Source organism: Mchenga conophoros, linkage group LG15, assembly GCF_057382185.1.
Source record: "Mchenga conophoros isolate Kocher_MC1m ecotype Shallow Benthic linkage group LG15, M_conophoros_male_GT1.1, whole genome shotgun sequence".
In the NCBI taxonomy this organism is placed as follows: Eukaryota; Metazoa; Chordata; class Actinopteri; order Cichliformes; family Cichlidae; genus Mchenga; species Mchenga conophoros.
This window is the reverse complement of record NC_140540.1, coordinates 38,399,773-38,420,209: the sequence shown is the minus strand read 5'-3', so window position 1 is coordinate 38,420,209 and position 20,437 is coordinate 38,399,773. Positions and strand designations below refer to the sequence as shown.

Genomic DNA, 20,437 nt, shown 5'->3' with positions numbered 1-20,437 from the left:
CGGTCCGCCGTCCACTTTCCAGTATATTTGGCCCACCATCAGGTCACACCCACACAAATGTAGTTTTTGGTGACCATAAATGGGGAGATGGCGCTCCAGAGGTGGGCTCAAAGAAAAATAAGTAGCATTTCAAAACTGGGTTGCAATCCCAAGTTAGGTTTATAGAGTCTGGTTTTGTCCCTAAATTTGTATTTTTTTTTTTAAAGTTATTTAAGAAAAAAATGCATTATTAAAATAAAAAATTGCGAGGCATTCATGTTTTCCTGTCACACCAGAGATTATGTCACTGAAGTTAACAGAACACGTAATGTAAACTGTTCTCAGAATGTTATCATTACCAAAGTATCTAAAGTCATAAATGGTGGTTACTGCTCCAAATGGTTCTTGCGTGTTTGATTTGGCAGGTCCTTTTTTCCACATGTGATAAATGGCTGTGACAGCGACCCTCCTTTATTGACAAAAGCACCGGCTGTTAAATCCCTCGTCAAGCATACATCATGAGACCAGGGAACAGCCTCTCAGATGTGACAGTATGGCGACTTTATGTCAGACTGCACAGCCAACAGGAGGCATCTTTTTTTTTTTTTTTTTGGTAATCTTTTTGTAGAGTATTTTCTTTATTGCAGTAGACAGTTGATGGTGCTTTTGTTCAGTGTACCTGAGTGTACAATGGGACATAAGGTGTATCTGCTCCAAAAAGTTGTGAGAAAAACCTAAAGTAATTACATTTTTATTGTATTATAAAATGGATACATCATTCTTTCTTTTCTGCTTGCCTAGGTTTATGTAAAATGTACAAGTTAATAAGGAAAGGTGAAGTGTATGGTTTTTTGTTTTTTTTTTTTTTTCCCCGACTGGCAGCAGTCAGTTGGTGTTTCTGTGACCTGATTAAGTTTGTCATTTTTGTTCACTGTTTTGAGTCAGGTAAATAAATCCAGGACAACCTGTTCTTTGACAGCATGGATCATAAATTACCTCTCCTTAAATCTCAGGGCCTGTGATATTCTTTGAGGAGTCACGCAAGCAGTTGCTCGAGCTGGAGGCACTCTATGGCTTTTCACAACAGCTAATGCAGGAACAATGAGTAAACTGTAACTCTGATTGACAGAGTCAGAATAAGATCAAGTGTAGTCATGTGCACTTGTGATAAGTGACTTCCAAATTGATGCCTTAAGGCTGCGCAAGAGTCTTTTCGCGTTTTCTAACCAAAGTCCCCAGCAGCTGAAGGTCAAATGGGCAAGAAGCTGTTTTCAGTGCTCTTTAATATTCACCTTCAGCAGCAATGCAAGTGGCAGCAGGTGAAGTAAAGCAGCGGTCCCCAACCTTTTTTGCACCACGGACCGCTTTATGCCCGACAATATTTTCACGGACCGGCCTTTAAGGTGTCGCGGATAAATACAACAAAATAAAACTAGTACCGGTACCAAAAAAAAGAAGATTTATTCATTAATACACGTGAAAAGACCCAGGAAAACCAGGTTAACGATAAAAACGATAACAAAATAATGCTGAAAACCGATAAAACTCCTGAAAACTATACATTTCACACCTGAGCCTCAACTCTCGCGGCCCGGTACCAAACGACTCACGTACCGGTCCGAGGCCCGGGGGTTGGGACCGCTGAAGTCAAGTACAAAAACGTCATTAATTTTTGATTATTCTGCAAATTGCCAAAAGATAAATTGAATTGTGAACTATGTTTCGTAAAGCCGAAAGTGACTTATTCATAGAGAACTCTTTTTTTGATACACCAGAACGATTCACTGTTACCTTGGTCATTTACATGACTAATAACGGCTTCAGTTCCTCACATTAACTTTCAGTTTACTTGTCAAATGCAGCTCAGCAACAGCAACATGTATCCATTCTGCATGTGTGACTGTGACTTCAAGCACAAGAAGATTCTTTAAGGTTAAGAGAATGAAGCTGCGAGCAGTCTTCGTTTCTTCTGCAGCAGTGCTGTGATGTTAACAGTGGACTGCATCACCGCTTTGGTTGTTTTTTGATTGTCACACACACAAACTGTGATGTCACCTCTGCCCCGAACCAACACCATACTCCGTATTAGTCAGCGGGCTGCAAAAATTGAGGTGCACAACTGACTGAAAGAAAACTGAACCATTCATGATGGCGACAACGGCAAACCAAAACTAAGAGGAAACAACAAATATAAAACTAGGTAATGATTCGATCCCTCCAACTGGGGCTGGGCAATATAGCCTAAAATCCATAATGCGGTAAAATTTGAAGCATGTGCGGTAACGATATATATCGCAATATATAATTTTTCTTCTGTATAACGTATTTTCCACACTAATACGGCACACTTGAAATCCTTTAATTTTCTCAAAAATTGAGAGTGAACCTTATAATCCGGTGCGCCTTATGTATGTATCCTGGTTGTGCTTACTGACCTTGAAGCGGTTTTGGATTGTTGGAGCATTACGGCTGCCGTAGTCAGGAGCCTCGCAGAGTAATCTGGGTCCAAAACTTCTCCTTTTGCAGTCTCTGCAATGCTTTTGACCAAAACTGGTGCAGCTTGATGACACCATCATTATGCGCTATCCCGGTATAGTCAAAACCTCTACCGCTGGCCAAATTCATATCGTTTCTACCGTATACCATTTATACGGCCCACCCCTACCTAAACCTGCATGTCTAATAAATAAAATGGCAAATTCTTTTTGTAAAACAATAAAAAAAAACATTTTACACTTTACTGGAGGCACTGTGGCAAATTTAAAAATGGACAGCTTTATATTCTTATCCAATAATTACAATATTTCAGTTTCTTAAGCTCTTAATATGCTCTGCTTCACTGTGAGGCGTCAGTGAAGGGTGTAACGTGGCTGTCACAACATCTAACTAAACCTGAAATGTGAAATTAAATTGAGTTTAATAAAAGGAGGAGAACAATAATTGTTATTTTAGTTTTCGGCATCAGGGAGAAATCCCAGAGAAACAAATAAAATGTTTGACAGAGTGGATTCATATACCAGTATATACACATGTTGCCATTGGTGGTGTTCAGGCTTGGTGCTTCCTCTATTTTGTGATAAAGGCTCCTTTTAAACTGTCACAAACTTAAATTATGACAACCTGTTGCTTTGGTGTCTCATCTCTGAGCTGGATTACCTTCTCCCTGTGGGTGAGGCTCCTGACTACCATATCTACCTCACCTGCGCTTCTTTACTATTGTTCCTTTTTTAGGGGGGAACAGAAGTGCTATGTTCACACACCATCTCTTACCAGTTGCTGACAGTGCGGAGCCTTGTAACTGGTGTACATTTTCTTTCACTTTTACTTGCTCTTCCTCCCACAAAGGCGAGTGCCAAGTAGTCTAAAGTAGACCTGCTTTATTGAGAGAGGACCTAAAGGAGCTTGCTAGCCTTCTGCCCACTTTAAAAGAAAACAAAGTCTGTTTATTTCCTTGAAATGAGATCTAAAACAGAGTGAATGCAAAGGCAAACAAAGTCTCTATAGTCCTGTGCACTGTAATATAGTGTGTGGTATGAAAAACCAACCTTTTGCTCAGGGTAATGCTGAGAGGTGTGTGGTGACACGGTGGTTCCATATTTCCTTATAACTGCTTTCCCCCCCCCCCTTATTTTTCCCCTCTTTCTCTACTTCCTTGATTTTTGAATGACTCCCCTTCACTCATCTTCTCTTCATACCTGGCGGCCCTCTTCTTTCATACAATGACCTCATTTTGCATGCAAAATTTTCCCCATCCCAATAAAACCAGGTATTTTGGCTCTGTCAGAGTTGATGTGACAGCTGCTGTCATGAAGTCTGTTGTTTGGGAGCTCTATAAACTGACAGTGTCTAAATACCGAAGCAGAGATGCAGAAAACTTGGGTTTACTGAGCTGCTGTTGGCTGGGAGTGGCACATATAAATCTATCAAGGGTTCGCATATGAAAACTCAGTGGTAGATCAGGCTCGACAGTCACTAGTACAGTATACAGTAGTGGATGGTTAACCCCACTCTTCTAGTTTTGGAACTGAATTCCTAAGCCACGCCGGATTTTGTTTTTAGGTCCTCCAGGGTGTTGTATATATTTAACCTGCGTAGTTTGTGATTTTGGTCGACCACCCCTGCAGACACTGTAGGAGGAGGCTCCATAGAAAGTTTTATATTGAAGATGCAGACGTGGCATATTAACCAGCACGAACCTTATAATAATTATTTTTCTCCCAATGTGTAGTCTCGTCTGTCCAGGATATTTTTAAAAAAATTTTTTTTTTTAGAAATAGTGCTGATTATAGTAAGACAGTTTCTCAGACATGGATTAAAGCAAGTCCTCAACTACAAAAACATTCAATGATCTCCAATGGAAACAAGTTTCAGTCTAAGACTATGCTTAATCCATGTCTGGGGAAATGAGCCACAAAGTTTGGAGTGGACATGTCAAAGCTTTAAGTTGGCTGTTCATACAAATGACATGATTCTTGTTTTCCACCTCAGTACCCTGCAGACTTACCTTTAGCCTCCTTGACTCACTGCTCAAACCCAAAAAGGGAAAGACCATCTCTGAATCGAGGAGGGAACCTAATCTCTCACCATCTTACAATCATGTGATTGCAGCCATTCCCCAACTCTCTGTGAATTGTACTCGTGGTAATCAATGGTCATGGCAATTCGCAAATTAATGATCATTCATTTCATTTCATTTCATTTTTATTTATTTCACACTTGGTACTACAAATCAAACAAAACAACCACATCTTCTCATGAAACTGATCTCACAGCCCTTTGTTAATCAGTGGTTCTAGTTTCGGTCATTATGAAAATTTACTGTTTTTAAGTTGGAAACTGCAGTCAGCTGAGACTGAAGAAGTCACTCGGATGACTGACAAAATGTTTCTCTCCTCAGTTTTACCTCATTGTGGTTCAAGTTCTTGCTCTACTTCCTCACTATGCACATTTCTGTTTTTTCACTCATGCTTCTACTTTCTTTTTTCCCTTCCTAATTAAAATGCAGGAACCCGTCCACTGCTTTCTACCAGGCTTTCCGGCCTAGCCGATTACGAGGGTCAAAGCCCATCAACGATAGGTATGAGCTCGGGTGTTTTAACTTGTGTGTGGCCTTGACTTGGCTGGCTGGCTTAACCGGACCCTGTACCGCTTTCACCTTGTGCACCCTAAAGGAAAATGTCCATCTTCAGCAGCCTGTAATCTATTTATGGAGTCCTGAAGTAATTAATTGATTTTACTAATTTCAGTGTGAGCATCTGTCACAAATTTCCAGAAACAATTGGAGGATGATTGTTATGTCAGGGGTGGAGGAACACCAGGCCTCAAGGGCCGGTGTCCTGCTGGTTCTAGATGTGTCCTTGATCCAACACAGCTGATTTAAATGGCTTGACTTTCTCCAGAGGCCTGGTAATGAACTAATCATTTTATTCTGGTGTGTTGACCCAGGGTGAGATCTAAAACCTGCAGGACACCGGCCCTCGAGGCCTGGAGTTCCCCACCCCTGATTTATATAGTTTACAAGTGACTACAGCTGTACTTTAAATTTATTGTAGAAAACGATGACCTGTTCTGGATAAGATTTTATTTCCTTTTCTGATAGATGTATCTATGGATCTATTTCCATATATACTTATATTATTTAAACAGCAATTTTTCAGCCAGAATTAAACCAAAGAATAATTGGCTCCTTATGTGTCGTACAGATTTTATCGTTGAGAGGAAAAGACTGAATGTATCGAATGATTACCAGATTATTAAAGAAGTCTAGACTTTTCTCCTTTATTGAAATAAAGAAACATCACTTTGGGACTCATTACTTAAACGGCTGGTCAAACTGGACATTTCAGCAGGTGTGAGTGTGTACAGCACGCAGAAAGCATGGCAGTGGAAGAAGCACTAGAGCTGATCTGGCAGCGTTTCACATCTCTGTGACACTCAGCGTATCTGTGGTCTGCCAGTCACGAGGATCTGGGGCTCAGGTTTCCCTTGTCCCTGCGATGTGTGGAGCTAAGTGCTGAAGAGGTTTAGTACTGAGTATTGCAGATCCAAATGTAATAACATGACCAATGTTTTTGTAAGCCTGTCATTGGTATGATCAGATGAGAAGTTGGTGATTTTTAAAAGTGTTTTTAAGCTTAAGCTTAATTCTCAACCTTTAAAAGCTCATCCTTAAAAAAAAAAAAAGAGTCCATGTCAGAGCTGTGGCATTGTGCTTGTTACTAACATGCCTTGGCTTTCAGCTGATTTATATTAACCCATAATGGATGGGATTATGTGTAAATTTGAGAACTGTTTTTTAGTTTTTAAATTAAAAAAAAAAAAAAAAAGTATTAAATCCCCTGTTCCAGCTCCAACAAATGTCTCTTCAGGGAGAGCTCGATTTTTCTTGTTACCTTTCATAGACTACAAGATGACAGTAGTCAAAAATTACTTTGACAGGTCTAATAAAAGAAGAGGCGATATCTTTCATTCAAAAACGGCTACACAAAGGTAGCTGTCCAGATTGACTCAAACAAAAAAATTGTAACATTAAATTATTTTAATATCTTAAAAGTTATGTTAGACATTTGTGTATACATTTCTTGCATGTGGCCAGATCCATTTATTTTATTCTTTTATTAAATGTTTAAGTCCTCTAAATGCTTTTACTTGCATACTACCGGTGATAATTTAATTCATTTATTTTTTTTCTTCATTATTCCCATTGTTCCACCACCAAGACAAGAGCTGAAGCACAGGTATGTGCTCTTTCTCAAAGATTACAGTAAAACTCCCAAGCTGAATTTTATGAAATTGCATAACTATGGATTTGCTTTGAGTTGCTAATGAAATCAATCAATCAACAAATGCTGTAATCATCATATTGTACGTATATATCTGTATGCTTACTTTGCACGAACACTGTCACACACACAGCGATTATTAATATCTATGTTTTGAAAAAACAATCCTTGGATTTCAGGATGTCTATTACGTTCATTTCATCGCCTCCCTGTTAATGTGATGCTAACTTAATCCGTTTCACTCGGGGCTAAATACGGGATGAAGAATTTGAAAAAGTGCCACGAGCCTGGTGTTTGCTAGTATGTATAATGCATTTGACAATCTTGCTTTATTTAGCGTTTAGGCTTCATTTTCTGTGCTTAATGATTTATTTTTTTATAAGCTATTTGTTTCGTTGCATAGGTACCTGTCAATAACGCAGACAAATGAATGGCACTTGTTTTGACTTGGGAATCCATGGTTTGCATTTACCATAAACAGTTTCTGTTCCCATGTGCTCTCATGGAAGCTGCCAACAGATACCGGCAAACAAACTTTGAAGTTGAGGTGTATTTATCGTTTAAGTCCTTAAACATGCGGTTGACTTATGTCATGAAGTGACGTGCAGAAAATTCTGGGGAGTCTTGGGAAGCAAGAAAATAAATATGACTTAATAATGTCATATATTAACATTTATCCTGTGATATATATGTGACAGAATGAAATAAGAAGTAGAGTTTACAATTATTGAGCTTTAAATGATTCTTGTTTCAAAATGTCATTCTTGGGGATATTGACTAAAATTGCACATATCATCAAGGGTTGGTGGACTTTTGGAGTAGTTTATCAATGCTTGTGACTTTAAACCTCTGTTGCCAAGTGACAGTAAGACATTGTGTGTGATATTATAATAATAATAATAATAATAATAATAATGGATTGCTTTTCGGGGCCCTCAAAGCGCTTTACAATTCCACTATTCAGTCACTCTCACATTCACACACTGGTGGAGGCAGCTACAGTTGTAGCCACAGCTGCCCTGGGGCAGACTGACAGAAGCGAGGCTGCCATATCGCGCCATCGGCCCTTCTGGCCATCACCAGTATGCGGCAGGTGAAGTGTCTTGCCCAAGGACACAACGACCGAGACTATCCGAGCCGGGGCTCGAACTGGCAACCTTCCGGTTACAAGCCGAACTGCCAACTCTTTGAGCCACGATCGCCCCGTAATACTGCATTAAGCACGAGATCGTCCATATGACCTAAATAAGGGTCCTTGTTTACTTGACAACAGTAGCAGTTGAGCAACAGTGCGTCGTCACAGCTGGCAAAAGACTCTGTGCTTCTGTTTGTTCCTCATCCAGCTTGGCTTTGCCTGTGGGCTCTGAGAGTAACAGAGCAGCTTTATTCAGAACTTTTCAACTAACCCCAGGTAAACCTGAAGGAGACGCCTCATTCCACCTCCCTTTGTCCCGAGCCAGCTCTCCTGCAAGGTCGGACTTGTTGGAAATGAAGAGGGGAATTGCACACAAACAGTTTTGAGGGCCCTTTAAAGCATTCCTCAAAATGAGTGGGTTTATGGAAAAATGTAAAACCTCAGTTGAGCACAGTGCCCGCTCATCTTCTCATTTTTAGACAAGTTTCTGATTGGCTTTTGGGATCAAAACGTATTGGTGCCAAATCTTCTGCTGCTCTATCAGCAATGCAGAGCTTGTAGCTTTACAACCCAAATTAGTTTTAAAACCACAGGTTGCTGAAAGCCTTTTTGGACACGTGTGGAAAAATGCTGCATTAGAAATTTTTGCTTGTGACTAAAATAAAACACGCAAATGTTATTTTAATTTTGAAAACACAAAACTCGAAAAACACTCGAAGGCACGCATTATAGCTTTTTCTTTCTTTTTTTTCTTTTTTTTTTACATCAAGATACAGATTAAAATTTGGACTGTTTGGTAAACTGAACATAATTTTTAATATTCACCCATAAAAACAGTGGCAGTGAGTTTGTACTTCATATTTGTATAATTGTACTAAAAATGTGCATTCATGTGTAACTTTTTTCTCTTTGACATTCAATTCAGTTCAATTTTATTTGTATAGCGCCATATCACAACGTTGCCTCACAGCACTTTATATTTTAATGTAGACCCTACAATAATACATACAAAGAAAAACACCCAACAATCATATTACCACCCTATGAGCAAGCACTCTGGCGACAGTGGGAAGGAAAAACTCCCTTTTAACAGGAAGAAACCTCCAGCAGAACCAGGCTCAGGGAGGGGCGGGGCCATTTGCTGCAGTTGGGGTGAGAGAAGAAAGACGGGATAAAGACATGCTGTGGAAGAGAGACAGAGATTAATAACAAGTGATTCAGCAGAGAGGTCTATTAATACATGTCATCTAAGACATTCAGTCTTAGGTTTCCCATGCAGTGATTTTAGTTATTTTTTTTCAGTTTTCTAACTGCTAATAAGAAGTATAACCACAGGATGCAGAGTTGTTTCTGGACATCATTTCACAAACTCAAAGTCTCACTGGTCTGTAGTTGATCCCCCACAGCTCTGCTTTAGTCTTCCCTTGTAAAAAAACTCTGCACATTTATTTTTTTAACCTAACAAGATTACAACTTGAACTCTGCTTTTGTAAACATAGCAGGAAAGCAATCTGTTGTCTGTGTTGAATGGATTTATTATAAGGCTGTGATTAGTTCCACGTAACCCACAGGCAGCAACCCTTTTACAGTCCTCTGTCCACAAAGATCAACTCGATGATTATGGATAATAAAGAATAGACAGATTTATATTTGGTCAGAGAACACCTGATTGGTGGCCTCAGGCCCAGCCAAGGCTCAGCCAGCGGGGACTTATTTAAACCAGATCAGATATGTTAGCACTGTTTATGACTCAGAAACGAGCAGTCATTGTTGGGGAGAGGATTAAAGTTTAACTCTTGAATGCTGAAGTTTCACTTCTGATGTGCTGATTGGACAACACTGTCATGGTAAACTTCTTCATCAACTTAGCTGCAGTTGTCTTCAAAATAGAACTGAGAAATATAACTTTTATAAACTGTCACCATTTATTGCACCTTTGTTATTTAGAAAGGAAAAAAAAGTGTACTTTACTGTAGGGCTGTATTTCTTGGACTTACTTCAGATTGTAATTGCCGAAAGCCTGGGGGCGGGTCTTATCCTCATCAGATCCATCCCAATACATTTGCAGTGTCTTATCTGTTAAGGAAGTACAGTTATTTTTAAAAAATTTAAAGTTTACCCAACAGCTGTGTGGGAGCCAGGACAGGACAGGACTGGACGTGCACAGAGCACTGATCTCATATGGGACACCTTTTTTTTTTTTTAGATTCATGGAGAATTTGATGGATGGCAGTCATATCCATGAAAGATCTTAAAGCTTGCATAACACACCACTTGTCACAAAGATTGTACTGTTTTAGTGGCAGCATTTTCATTCTGGCTACTTTATCTTTGGAAGCTGCTGACATTTGATCTGTTTTTATCCAGAAAGGGTTTGCTGAGCACACACAGGCCTTTCCAACATCGTGTCTCCTAGAGCTCGAACAGTTAAAGACATTCACACTTAGTTATATATCAGGGTATCTCCTATAGCCACTGACTGACCATTAAATTACCAGCTGAACCACCATGAGGTCAGACTGATATATGATTTACAGTAGACGATGGACATTGGCAGTTATTGGTCAGAAAACACTAAAAATGGCTGTTTTATTTTGTCTGACCAAATCTGCAAAGTCACCAAATTAAAAGCCAGTATCCTGTTTTTTGAGGAGGAGATTAATTTTTGTCTTTGCTGGTGTTAATCATTTATTTAAAGCACAGCGATTTAGTTGGTGTTAAGTAGTCAGATTGTCTTGTGGTTGCTTTTAAAATGCAATGTTTAGAACATTAAACATCAGCGTTTCCCAAAAGTCCCCTTGAAGTGCCACTGATAAAGACACTGACATGTGTATTAGGGGTAATTAGACTGTACTACCTAACGACATTAGTCTGACCCACACCCTTTGCTTCAGAGAGTAAACCCAAATGAGGCTGAGTCATTGATCCTGTGATAAATGCTCCCCTGAATGCAGAGGCCCGTTAACGCTGAGGTGCCGGGATTTTTCCATTAAAGCCTCAGGAACAAAACTATTACGTATGCACATTCCAGCGGGGGTCTTAATCCAGATTGAGACAAACAAGTGGCGAAGCTCAAGTCTCTCAGGCGTTGAAAAAGTGTAATTTGATCTTGCAGCACATTGTGTTTAGGTAATTATGGTCAGAGGACCCTTGAGCTGCATTCTCACTGTTTGCATATGGGTTTTGATGGATTTCTGTAGGAGCTGTCGAGGTCGAGTACAGTCGCCATTAACAAAAAAAAAAATGTAACCAGCAGGGTTGCTGGTTACATTTTTTTTTTTTCTTTTTTTTTTTTTTCTGCTGGTCCGTTTGCTTCTTACCGCCTGCCCCTTCTCCTGCAGCAACACAAAACGTCAGCTTCACTAGCAGTAGTTAGTTGTAGATGGGGAACAGATTGCAGATGTTGCTTTGGTGAGCTTGTCCCCTAAACCAGCAGCTTTTGTCTAGTTGAATTGTGGCCTACATGTACGCGACTGGTCTCTTGATATGTTTTCATGCTTGTTGGTAGGTATGGACATCACGTCTAAGACTGTGCTATGAAAAAAAAAAAAAAAGGCCTTCTGTGGACTGCTTAAATTAACAGTGATGGACGAAGTTCATCTGCCGTCTGAAGAATTCAGATTTTATCCTCGCTTTATAAGCCCCGAGGGACTTGACTGCTTCTCATGCTCCCCGGTCATCCGGTTTTGTTTACCAAGATGTCTGCTGGAGCTGTCCATGTGGTGGAAGGACGGGCCGGTTCCCTTCCAGTCACATCGCGTATGTTAGACGAGGAGCTGCTTGTGCAGCAGTGTAGCGATATTGCGCAACAGATGAGGTTGCAGTGGGGCAACTCCTCCGGCCTGTTTACGAGGAAGCTCGGTGGCAGCAGACACGCCCACTTGTGACTTGGATTTAGTGCTGGAGAAATAAAACTTCCCCGTGGTCTCTCTTATTTTGTTTAGACTCTATTGTGTCAATATGGACCACCCCTTATATAGACATGCTCCCAACAATACAGCATCCAAATATGTGCCACGTTCACAGACTCGTATTAACATACTTGTCGCATCCTGCAATTGTCACAGTTGTTTGAAGCTTTGCTGCCCATGGAGGACAGAAGTAGTTTGTCGAGATTGTTGTCTTTGGGGGATTATTTTAGTTCAGTATGCAAATATATGTGCTTGCAGGAAACATAAACTGCAGTAAACCACAAGAATTCCCTGTGGGATGTGTAACCTGTTTCTCCCCTTTTTAATATTCCAGTTTCAGGTTATTTTCATGAAAAGCATTGAGGCTGTGTTGACTCACACGTTTCACACACATTAGAAGGTAAATTGTGCCCTTCCTGATAACTGATTTCAATATAGAACATTTTGACTAACGAGTTTCTAATTGCGGTTTTGCTAGTGAATAAAAAGTTTTATTTGTGTGGCAGGAAATAATCTGAAACTGTTTCTTCAGCTTCACATGTGAGGATTTGATTGATTTATTAGGCTGATGTGATCAGAAACTGAAAATCTAAATATAACATATTTCTAAAAAAATCTGTTCATGTCGGCAGACATTGCATTGACTGAAATCCAAGTTTCCTCTTCTTTTTGTTTTTCTGTTTTTAGTACTTGTTTCTGTGGAAAAACTGGATATGATCTGATTGATTTAAGCAGATGGGTAAACATGAGGGGCTCACAGGTCTGCTGCCGAGAACGCCCTGTTGCAAAAATACTGGTTTCTTTGTTTTCAGAGTGAGTGATCGTTTAGTTGAGCAGAGTGTTGTGGAGCCTGCTTGGTTGTTTGCTGGGTCACGCAGCACTTTTGACCCCTTTCAGACAGATAAAAAGAGAATTGGTCCCCTGTAGCTCCGATGGAGCAAAAACATTCTTTGTTTTTTATTTTAAAATTAATTTTACAGCTGCGTCATGATTAAACGTAAATTTCAAGCTGATTTGTGCCATAATAATGAAGTCATAGCTAAACTGCTGTCTTCCTGAAGCTGCTGAACTTTTGAATCGCAGCTAATCGGGGGCATCTGCTGACGCCAACTGGCGCAGCGGCAGAACTACACCCTCCTGTCTTTTCAAACAAGCGGCCGGCTGCAGCCAGCGTTTGCATCGGTACAAGAGCCACAGTGAGTTGTCAGCGAGCACACTCATCTGTTGTTGCAGCCCCCACCCTCCAGCTATTGTTTTGAAATATGATCGTTGAGGGGGGTTATTACTGTAAGACAAAGGTTTCATTTATTCAGCTGCCTTCCCCCACAGAGAGTGTTTATGTGCTTTGGGACGGGGACGAGTGCCGGTGCATTTGTGACCCTAATGGAGAACACATTGGCGTTCTGGTGCTGTAAAACAGTGTGTGATGATTTAGGGAGTTTGTTTGGCTCCTGCACGTGTCTGCTGTGATGTACACGGATCCAGGTGGAGGATGGGTACACCGTGCAGTGTAAGAGGAGATGGGCTCGGTGTCAAAAGGGAGGCACGCGTGGTAGAAACTCTGCAGCCAGCCCTGGTGGCTGTGACACAGATGTCTGGGTTTGAATGCATTGGCCTCGGGGCCGGAGGTGGCCAGAACTGGAATGTGCTGCCTATGGTCCCGGAGACTTTGTTTGGGGGTGGTGGGGGGTGGTGAGTACATTTGTACTCTGCTGCAGTCTGCGGGGAAGGCCCGTGTTGAGGTTAACACAGCCAGTGGTCCTTACATAAACCACCACATGTCTTCTTCCTTGAATAAAATATACAGTTTGCTTTGTTTTCCTTGAACATGGAATGACAACAACATGTTTCTTCCTTTCTAGCTTTTTCTTTAACTCTTCAAGTACAGATTGCAAAGCCAAACTTTTCTCTTTTTTTTTTTTTTTTTGTATTTTTAATTCAACCTGCATGCCTCTTGTCTTTTGCTATTGATAACAACACATTCCAGCCAAAGCTCGTGGACATATCTCTTTCACTGTCCCAGATGTGGAAGTGCTCAGTTCAAAGGGTGGAATGTGTTCTGTTGCTGCTGCCGTCATCTATCGACTTTAAAATCACATATCTGAATGAGATTTGTGCTGGAATGCAACTCATTTACCTCACCGTCATTACACATCTCTGACGTCCGTCCATCCCTTCGCTTCCGCTTGTCCAATTCAGGATTACGGGCAGTGGAGACGCTTGAGCCTCTCCCAGCAGTCAAACGAGCCGGAATGTGGGGGTACACCCTGGCTGCCATTCTTATCGCAGACTAATCTCAGACGTTTAGTTAAACCATTTTAGGTGCTTGGTAAACCACTGAGTGAGTGGAAAAATAAGCGGGCAGTTTGAAGTCATCTCATGTTTTAATCTTGGTGTTTTTACTGGAAATGACAGAGGAGGAAGGGACTGCTTTGCTAATATAATTAGCCGAAAAGGACATGAATTTATTCCTGTGATGTTTTAATGCAGTCTTAATGTGATCAATAAAACCACCAAATTCTTTTTAAAACAACTGTTGTTTACCGCTCCTTGTTGTGTTTTATGCACAATTTATATGCCAAACTCCGCAAAGTTTGACTCAAAATTTCAAGGAAAGACAGAATAAACGTGGAGAAACAGGCCTGCAGAAGCCTTGTAATGGTGCAGATGGAGTTTAAGGCACTAACTCAAGATATAGGGTACATACAGAGCTGTGCCTCTCCTTGAATTAAAGCTGAGCCTTTAAATATGTTCCCGTGTGCCTCTGGAGTGGCTGTTCCGCACGTACGTTTCGGCTCTGAATAATGTAACTTGTGAAAGAAGCTTCTCGGAGTAAATGAATGGTGAGGGGAGGGAGGAGGCGGCGAAGGCTGAACTCCGCCTCACCATGTGACCAAGCAGTGGTTTTAAGAAACCGTGAGCCTCCACTCAAACAGGACAGTTGTTTGTGTTTGTTACTCAGTAAGAAACGTGTAGCCGCGAGAAAACTTCAGGAACCATGCGCTGCAAAATGAGCTACAGCCTGCCCTGCTCGCCGGGAACATCCCCGCCACATTCAGGGCGTTTGGTGGCCTACAGAGCGCGATGCGTCAGGTAAACACCTTTAAAAGCTGTTTCTGTGTCCGCGCGTGTGGGCTTATTTTACGCGTGCATATGGAGACCGCGTTTGGAGTTTTTACGGCATCTTTGCGTTACTAACTGAAAACATTTACATACCTGCATCCTTTTTTATAAACTCTTATTTACGAACTGCAGACATTTGGCTCCTTGTCAATGTTTTTACACGTGCTTTGAGTGTTGCTCGGTGGCCATTTGCGCTCGTTTTGTCCCCCGCATAGTTTGAGGTGTTTTGCCAGCAGCTGTTCCGAGTGTTGACCACTCTCTTCCCGAACATATGGCATCAGTTTGATCTGTGTTTATACCACGTGTCCCCCCACGAGATGTCCACGGAGCCGTACACTACGTGCGCTCTAGCACGCGGAGTGTAAATGATGGATAGACTGGTACCAGGCTGATGTTAGCGCAATGTGCGATTTCCACGTTCTTTTTTTAATTTTAATTTTTATCTAATTACGTTTAAAAAAGATGTAAACATAACGTAACAAATGTTTTTTTCTTAACTTAAGCTCCTTACAACCCCCAACCTCGGTACACAATAATTGCGTCTGTATTTAATTCAAAGGAAACTGTTTCACATCTACTTTTATCACATTCTTATAACGTTAACCAATTTTTAACATCGTGGACGCTCTAAAAACAATAATTAGAGGCAGTCTGCACATTGTGTTCCGTCTGCTGCTCCAGTTCCCAGTCAGAGCGCCGTCCAGCGGCTCCAGAACACATCGATTGCCTTTGTTTTCGCTCCACAGCGGAGCAGGGCGGTGATCGTTCGAAAACAAAGGCGCTTTTTGTGGAGGAGGTTAAAGGGCAAACGGTGAAAAGTCGGCGTCGTTTGGTTTCATGAGGATTTGTAGCACGGACTCGTAAGTTAATCGTCGTGTTTTAATTAAACGCTTAATCGTCGCTTTCTGGTGAAGAAATGGTGAGATGTAAACTACAGGGTTGAGCTCCTCTGAGGCCACATCAAGATGTTTTTATAACGATGTAAGAGGCAGAGAGGAGCTAAGTGGGTGCTTGGTATTTTATGCAGATACAATTTAGAAAAGAGAGCGTGCACTGATGATGTAATCTGATTACCGAACACGTTTTGCAAGACTGACCAGACTCCCTGTCTGCCATGCATAGATGCAGTCTGACCTGGATATATGTGCAGATAGTTGAATTTTGATTTAGCTGTTATAACAAGTGGAACTTTGTCTTGGTTTCTGTGGGTTGCTGCTATGCTCTGATTCACTGGTGGCACATTTGAAAGTAGAGTCTGACAGCTGTTTATACTGAACAGATAGTGTGAGCGATGAAAGCCAACTTCACTTAATGCAGGCGTGTAGAGCAAAGGCTTCAAGTCCGGGTTATAAAGCTGTTGCTGAAACAGAGTTTGGTGTGTATAACAAGACATGTCTTCACCTTCCACCTCAATCTTTCCCGTGCTTCTGGTCTCTGATGGGCATAAGCAAGATTGATATCTAAACTTCCTCCTCTTCCGTCCACAGTGCCTCGGGAGCCAGCGTCGTTGCCATCGATAACAAGATTGAGCAGGCAATGGTGAGTTTTTCCGCATATTTAAGTCATATCAGAATGAATCCTGTGATATGGATTCCTTGCCAGTCTGTACAATTACACATTTCACAATAACTTTTACCTTGCTGATGTTAAGATAAGTGCTTGAAAGAGGATGAACGTGAAACGTCTTGTAGAAGGAAAGAGGAAAAATTAGCCTCAAATCTGCCCAAACATTTGGTTTCTGTGCTGCTGGTCCCTTTTGATTGACCGGGGATTTGTTAAAAAGCAACTGCAGCAGTGACGCCTCGGTACAAAGACCACATTTATTTTTCTGTGCTAATTTTAGTTTGTCCTCCCTGTCAGGATCTGGTTAAGAGTCACCTGATGTACGCTGTTCGTGAGGAGGTGGAGGTGCTGAAGGAGCACATCAAGGAGCTGTACGAGAGAAACTCTATGCTGGAGCGCGAGAACGCCGTGCTGAAGTCACTGGCCAACTCGGAGCAGCTCAGCCATCTGACCAATCAGCTCACCCATGGCAGCAGATCGCCGCCGCTGCAGCAGCAACACCCGCTCGTCACAAACAGCACCCCCTCTCTGGTTCACCACGAGGGAAGCCAGAGCGTCCCTCATCAGCCCGACATCACCTCAGCGTGATTCCCTCTTTATAAACTGTCAGAAACACACGTCCCATGGACAGGAGTCTGTTGGCAAAGGCAACAACTAACTACTACCGTCCCCTTAACCCCAAACAGCAAATGGACTCGGCTCTGTGTTCAAAGTGCTCCACTTGAGGACAAATCAACAAAGCAACATCTGTGTTTGTCACTAAGAGCTGTGTCAGCGTGTGCTGATGTCATCAGGCCTTCACATTGTTTAAGACATTTACCATCCTGTGCAAAGTCTTATTCGGGCCTTATGTTTGGCTGCAACAGAGCTGAAAAAGGAGAAGATGGGGGGGGGCAAATGGGTGGGGGGTGAGGGGGAGCAGGGCAGCCAGTGTGCATTTAAAAAAAATAAAATAAACAAAAACCAGCAACTGCATGTTGATGTTGTGTAGGGGATGGCGGGGGTCAGAGGGCACAGAGAGCTGGATTTGTGGGGCAACAAATGGGGGGAAGACAGCAGTGTGTACCTGCGAGGGACCGGAGGGGTGATGTGGATCCTTGGAAACATCCAGCAGGGGCTGACCTCCCAGTGTCTGCACCCAACGTCATTGCAGGGCTGGAAGAGGCCAAGAGTGCAGAGAGGGTGATGGAGAGGTGGTTTGGAGGATACGTCCTTCCTGAGCGCAAGAGGACGCCGCCGGCAGGCGGCTCAGCTCGAGCGGATCGAGCCGACAGCCTCGGCTTGTTATATGCTGCATCGAAAAATCTTGTGTTGTTCTCAGAGCCACCATACGTTTGACATGAATCATAATAAATTTTCATTAGTTCAGTTTTAGTATTTGCGTTTATTTATTTCAGGGCTGCTATTTTCATAATGTAAATGAACAATGTCATGGAGATGCTTATTAAAAAACAAAAAAGAAACTTCTTTTTTTTCTTTTTGGTATTTTAGAATCTGTCGGGTATTAAATTTGATAGATTCTTGCAACTCGTAGTTCTCAACAGGTAGGCAATAAGTTTCCAAAAAAGAAACTTTTTTTTGGCCTCTTCATGAAATAGTGCTAACACTAAAGCTGCGCTTACATTAGATGAAATCCAGGTTGAATGTATATTTTGTAAAGTGTAAAGTATTAAGAGCATGGGCAGTTTGTACGGGAGAACACCTGTTGTTTAAGATAAATATATGTGATGGGATGTTTTGATAAAGAAAACTGTTGATTAACTTTTTCTAGACTTTCTTTGTCAAAACGGAAATGAATTTGCTGGGTTTGGCTTTGGGGTGATGAAAAGCTGTGAAAATTGTTTGACCTACTTTATAACCAAAGACACAAAGCTGTGTAAGTCTTTCTTTTCCTTTTTTATTTTAAACCGCGCACTTATATATTTTTTTTCTACTCTTTCCTTCCTTGTGCTTCTTTGTCGCCATTTTGCATATTCTGCGTGATCTGTTATCAAACCACTTCGGTACCTCATGGTTTTTATCCAGAACTCTTGTTTTTCTGTTGAATGAAAATCTGAAAGTTTCCGAGAGAGAAAATTGATAGGAGGTTGGAGTAAGTAGCTGATGGTGTGAGTTAGAAGAAGAAGAATGGAAGGAAAAGTCTTGTGCATGAGGCGAGAAAAAGGAGCAGTCTTTGTTTTCATCTAAATGCTGTTAAATTTCATATGCATAGAGAAGGGTTTGTTACATTGCAGATTTTGATGAATGCACCATTTAATTGTAATGAATAACAGTTTGCTTACAGTGGAAAAAAACAAAAACTAAACAGCAATACTCAAAACAAAACAATCCAAACTATTAAACATTTCTCACTTTCAAGCTGGAACTCAGTCAGCTGCGTATGAGCATATTATGGGATGTCCTGTCTGCAATTGCATCTTTTGTGCCTCCTCTGCCGACGCTTGCTGTCAGCAGGCCATCGGCATCTCTCTCTGTGGCTTAGAACCAAATTGCTTGGTAATTGTACAATCAGTCATCTTTCTTTTCTTTTTTGGCAAATGGGCTTCTCTTTTTTTCTGTTCTTTCATTTGAAGGAGATACCGTGTACATGCCAAATGTACTGTATGAAAGTGATCACTGAGCCTTGGAGAAAATATCTTAACGATGCCCTTGTAATGTGCTGTTCAGACAATTCTAGTTTTCAGTCAATGACAACAACAAAAAAAAAGATAATAAATTACTGTTTTATTATGAGAATGTCTTCATGTGTCTTTATTCTTCCTTTCGCAACACACGGGGGATATGTAAAGTGTCATCCTGCCAGCATTACCAAGATTTATTTTCTTGTAAGCAGCAAAATTACAAAATAAAATTTGTCACATCCTGTGATTTCACCTTTAAATCATATACTTACTGTTTTTTTTTTTTTTTCTTTTGCCTAAATCTGGCTTTTTGTCTCCCAGAGTGTCAAACAGGCAAATAAACAATACTGTAAAATAAAAAAGTTGCTGTAGGTTACAGGGGTCCTGCATGGGAACAAATACAGAAGTGAAGTCGATGATGGCAGAAAAACGGGGTCAACCTGAGAGTTGGCTCATTAACGTTTAGTAATTGTGTGTGAGGTGGTTTTGTCTGAAGAGGCACAGAAAACATTCGTGACTTCAATTTTCCTGTGAAATGAATATAACAAACATGAGAAACTACATTCACTGGCCACTTCATTAGGTACACCTGTTCACAATAAACTTTATATGGGTGAAAAGTAACACAAAAAGAAAAAGGGATCTGGAGAATCAGATATACACACAAAGCACTACTACTGACAAGTACTTGCATGCTAACCTGGCACCACGCTGCAGTTATATAACACCACGCACACTGGAATGCCACATCCCTTCATCCCCCCGAGGTTTGCCTCCTAGGAGACTTATCAACAATACAATTACAAACCTCTACTGCTAGAATTCTCTGCACTACTATTGCCAAGGTCTTGTGTATGTATAAAACCTGTCATTACTGGATTATCTATATCTATGTGTTAGTAATGAATTAATAATACTGTATTATAATGATACTGATTAATTGAATACCTTATTTACTCTCCACCCTGTTCACAGTAGCTGGAGCTTGAGTTCAAGGACTTGGTCAACTTGAAGAGTGGGCTGCTTTGGAGGGGCTCCAGCTCACTTTCATCATCATTCCTGTGAGCAACACAGAATTCAGTTTAATATTATCGACAGCCTGCTTATGGGCTCATCTGGGTCTTCGGGACTGTTAAAGAGGGTCAGGTCTAGGGTCGACTCAGCTCTGTAGCAGCGAACTTGTCTCCAAATTGACGTGTCCCATTGAAAGACAGTAAGACAGAGGAGAATTTTCACTCCATGAATCATAAAACAGAATTGCTGTTGACCTGGGTAACCTCTTCCAGCAAAGCTACCCTCTGTTTATAGTCTGTGAGTCGGCTC

The 20,437-nt window shown here is 41.2% G+C and overlaps 1 protein-coding gene across 4 annotated transcripts in view; it reads left to right on the top strand.

Moving 5' to 3' along the window:
- tsc22d2 (TSC22 domain family 2) overlaps positions 1-20,141 on the top strand; it is a 33,618-nt gene extending 13,477 nt beyond the window's left edge. The window contains exons 2-5 of one of the 4 annotated variants that reach the window (XM_085246360.1): positions 4,985-5,056; positions 6,699-6,716; positions 16,418-16,469; positions 16,791-17,405. In XM_085246360.1, the coding sequence (XP_085102486.1) occupies positions 4,985-5,056; positions 6,699-6,716; positions 16,418-16,469; positions 16,791-17,081 (433 nt within the window). In that variant the 3' untranslated portion in view covers positions 17,082-17,405. Of the gene's footprint in view, positions 1-4,984; positions 5,057-6,698; positions 6,717-6,940; positions 7,378-16,417; positions 16,470-16,790; positions 17,406-20,089 lie in introns of those variants that run through there. The other 3 variants (XM_085246362.1, XM_085246363.1, XM_085246361.1) reach the window with 3 other exon arrangements.
- Positions 20,142-20,437: the final 296 nt, after the last annotated feature.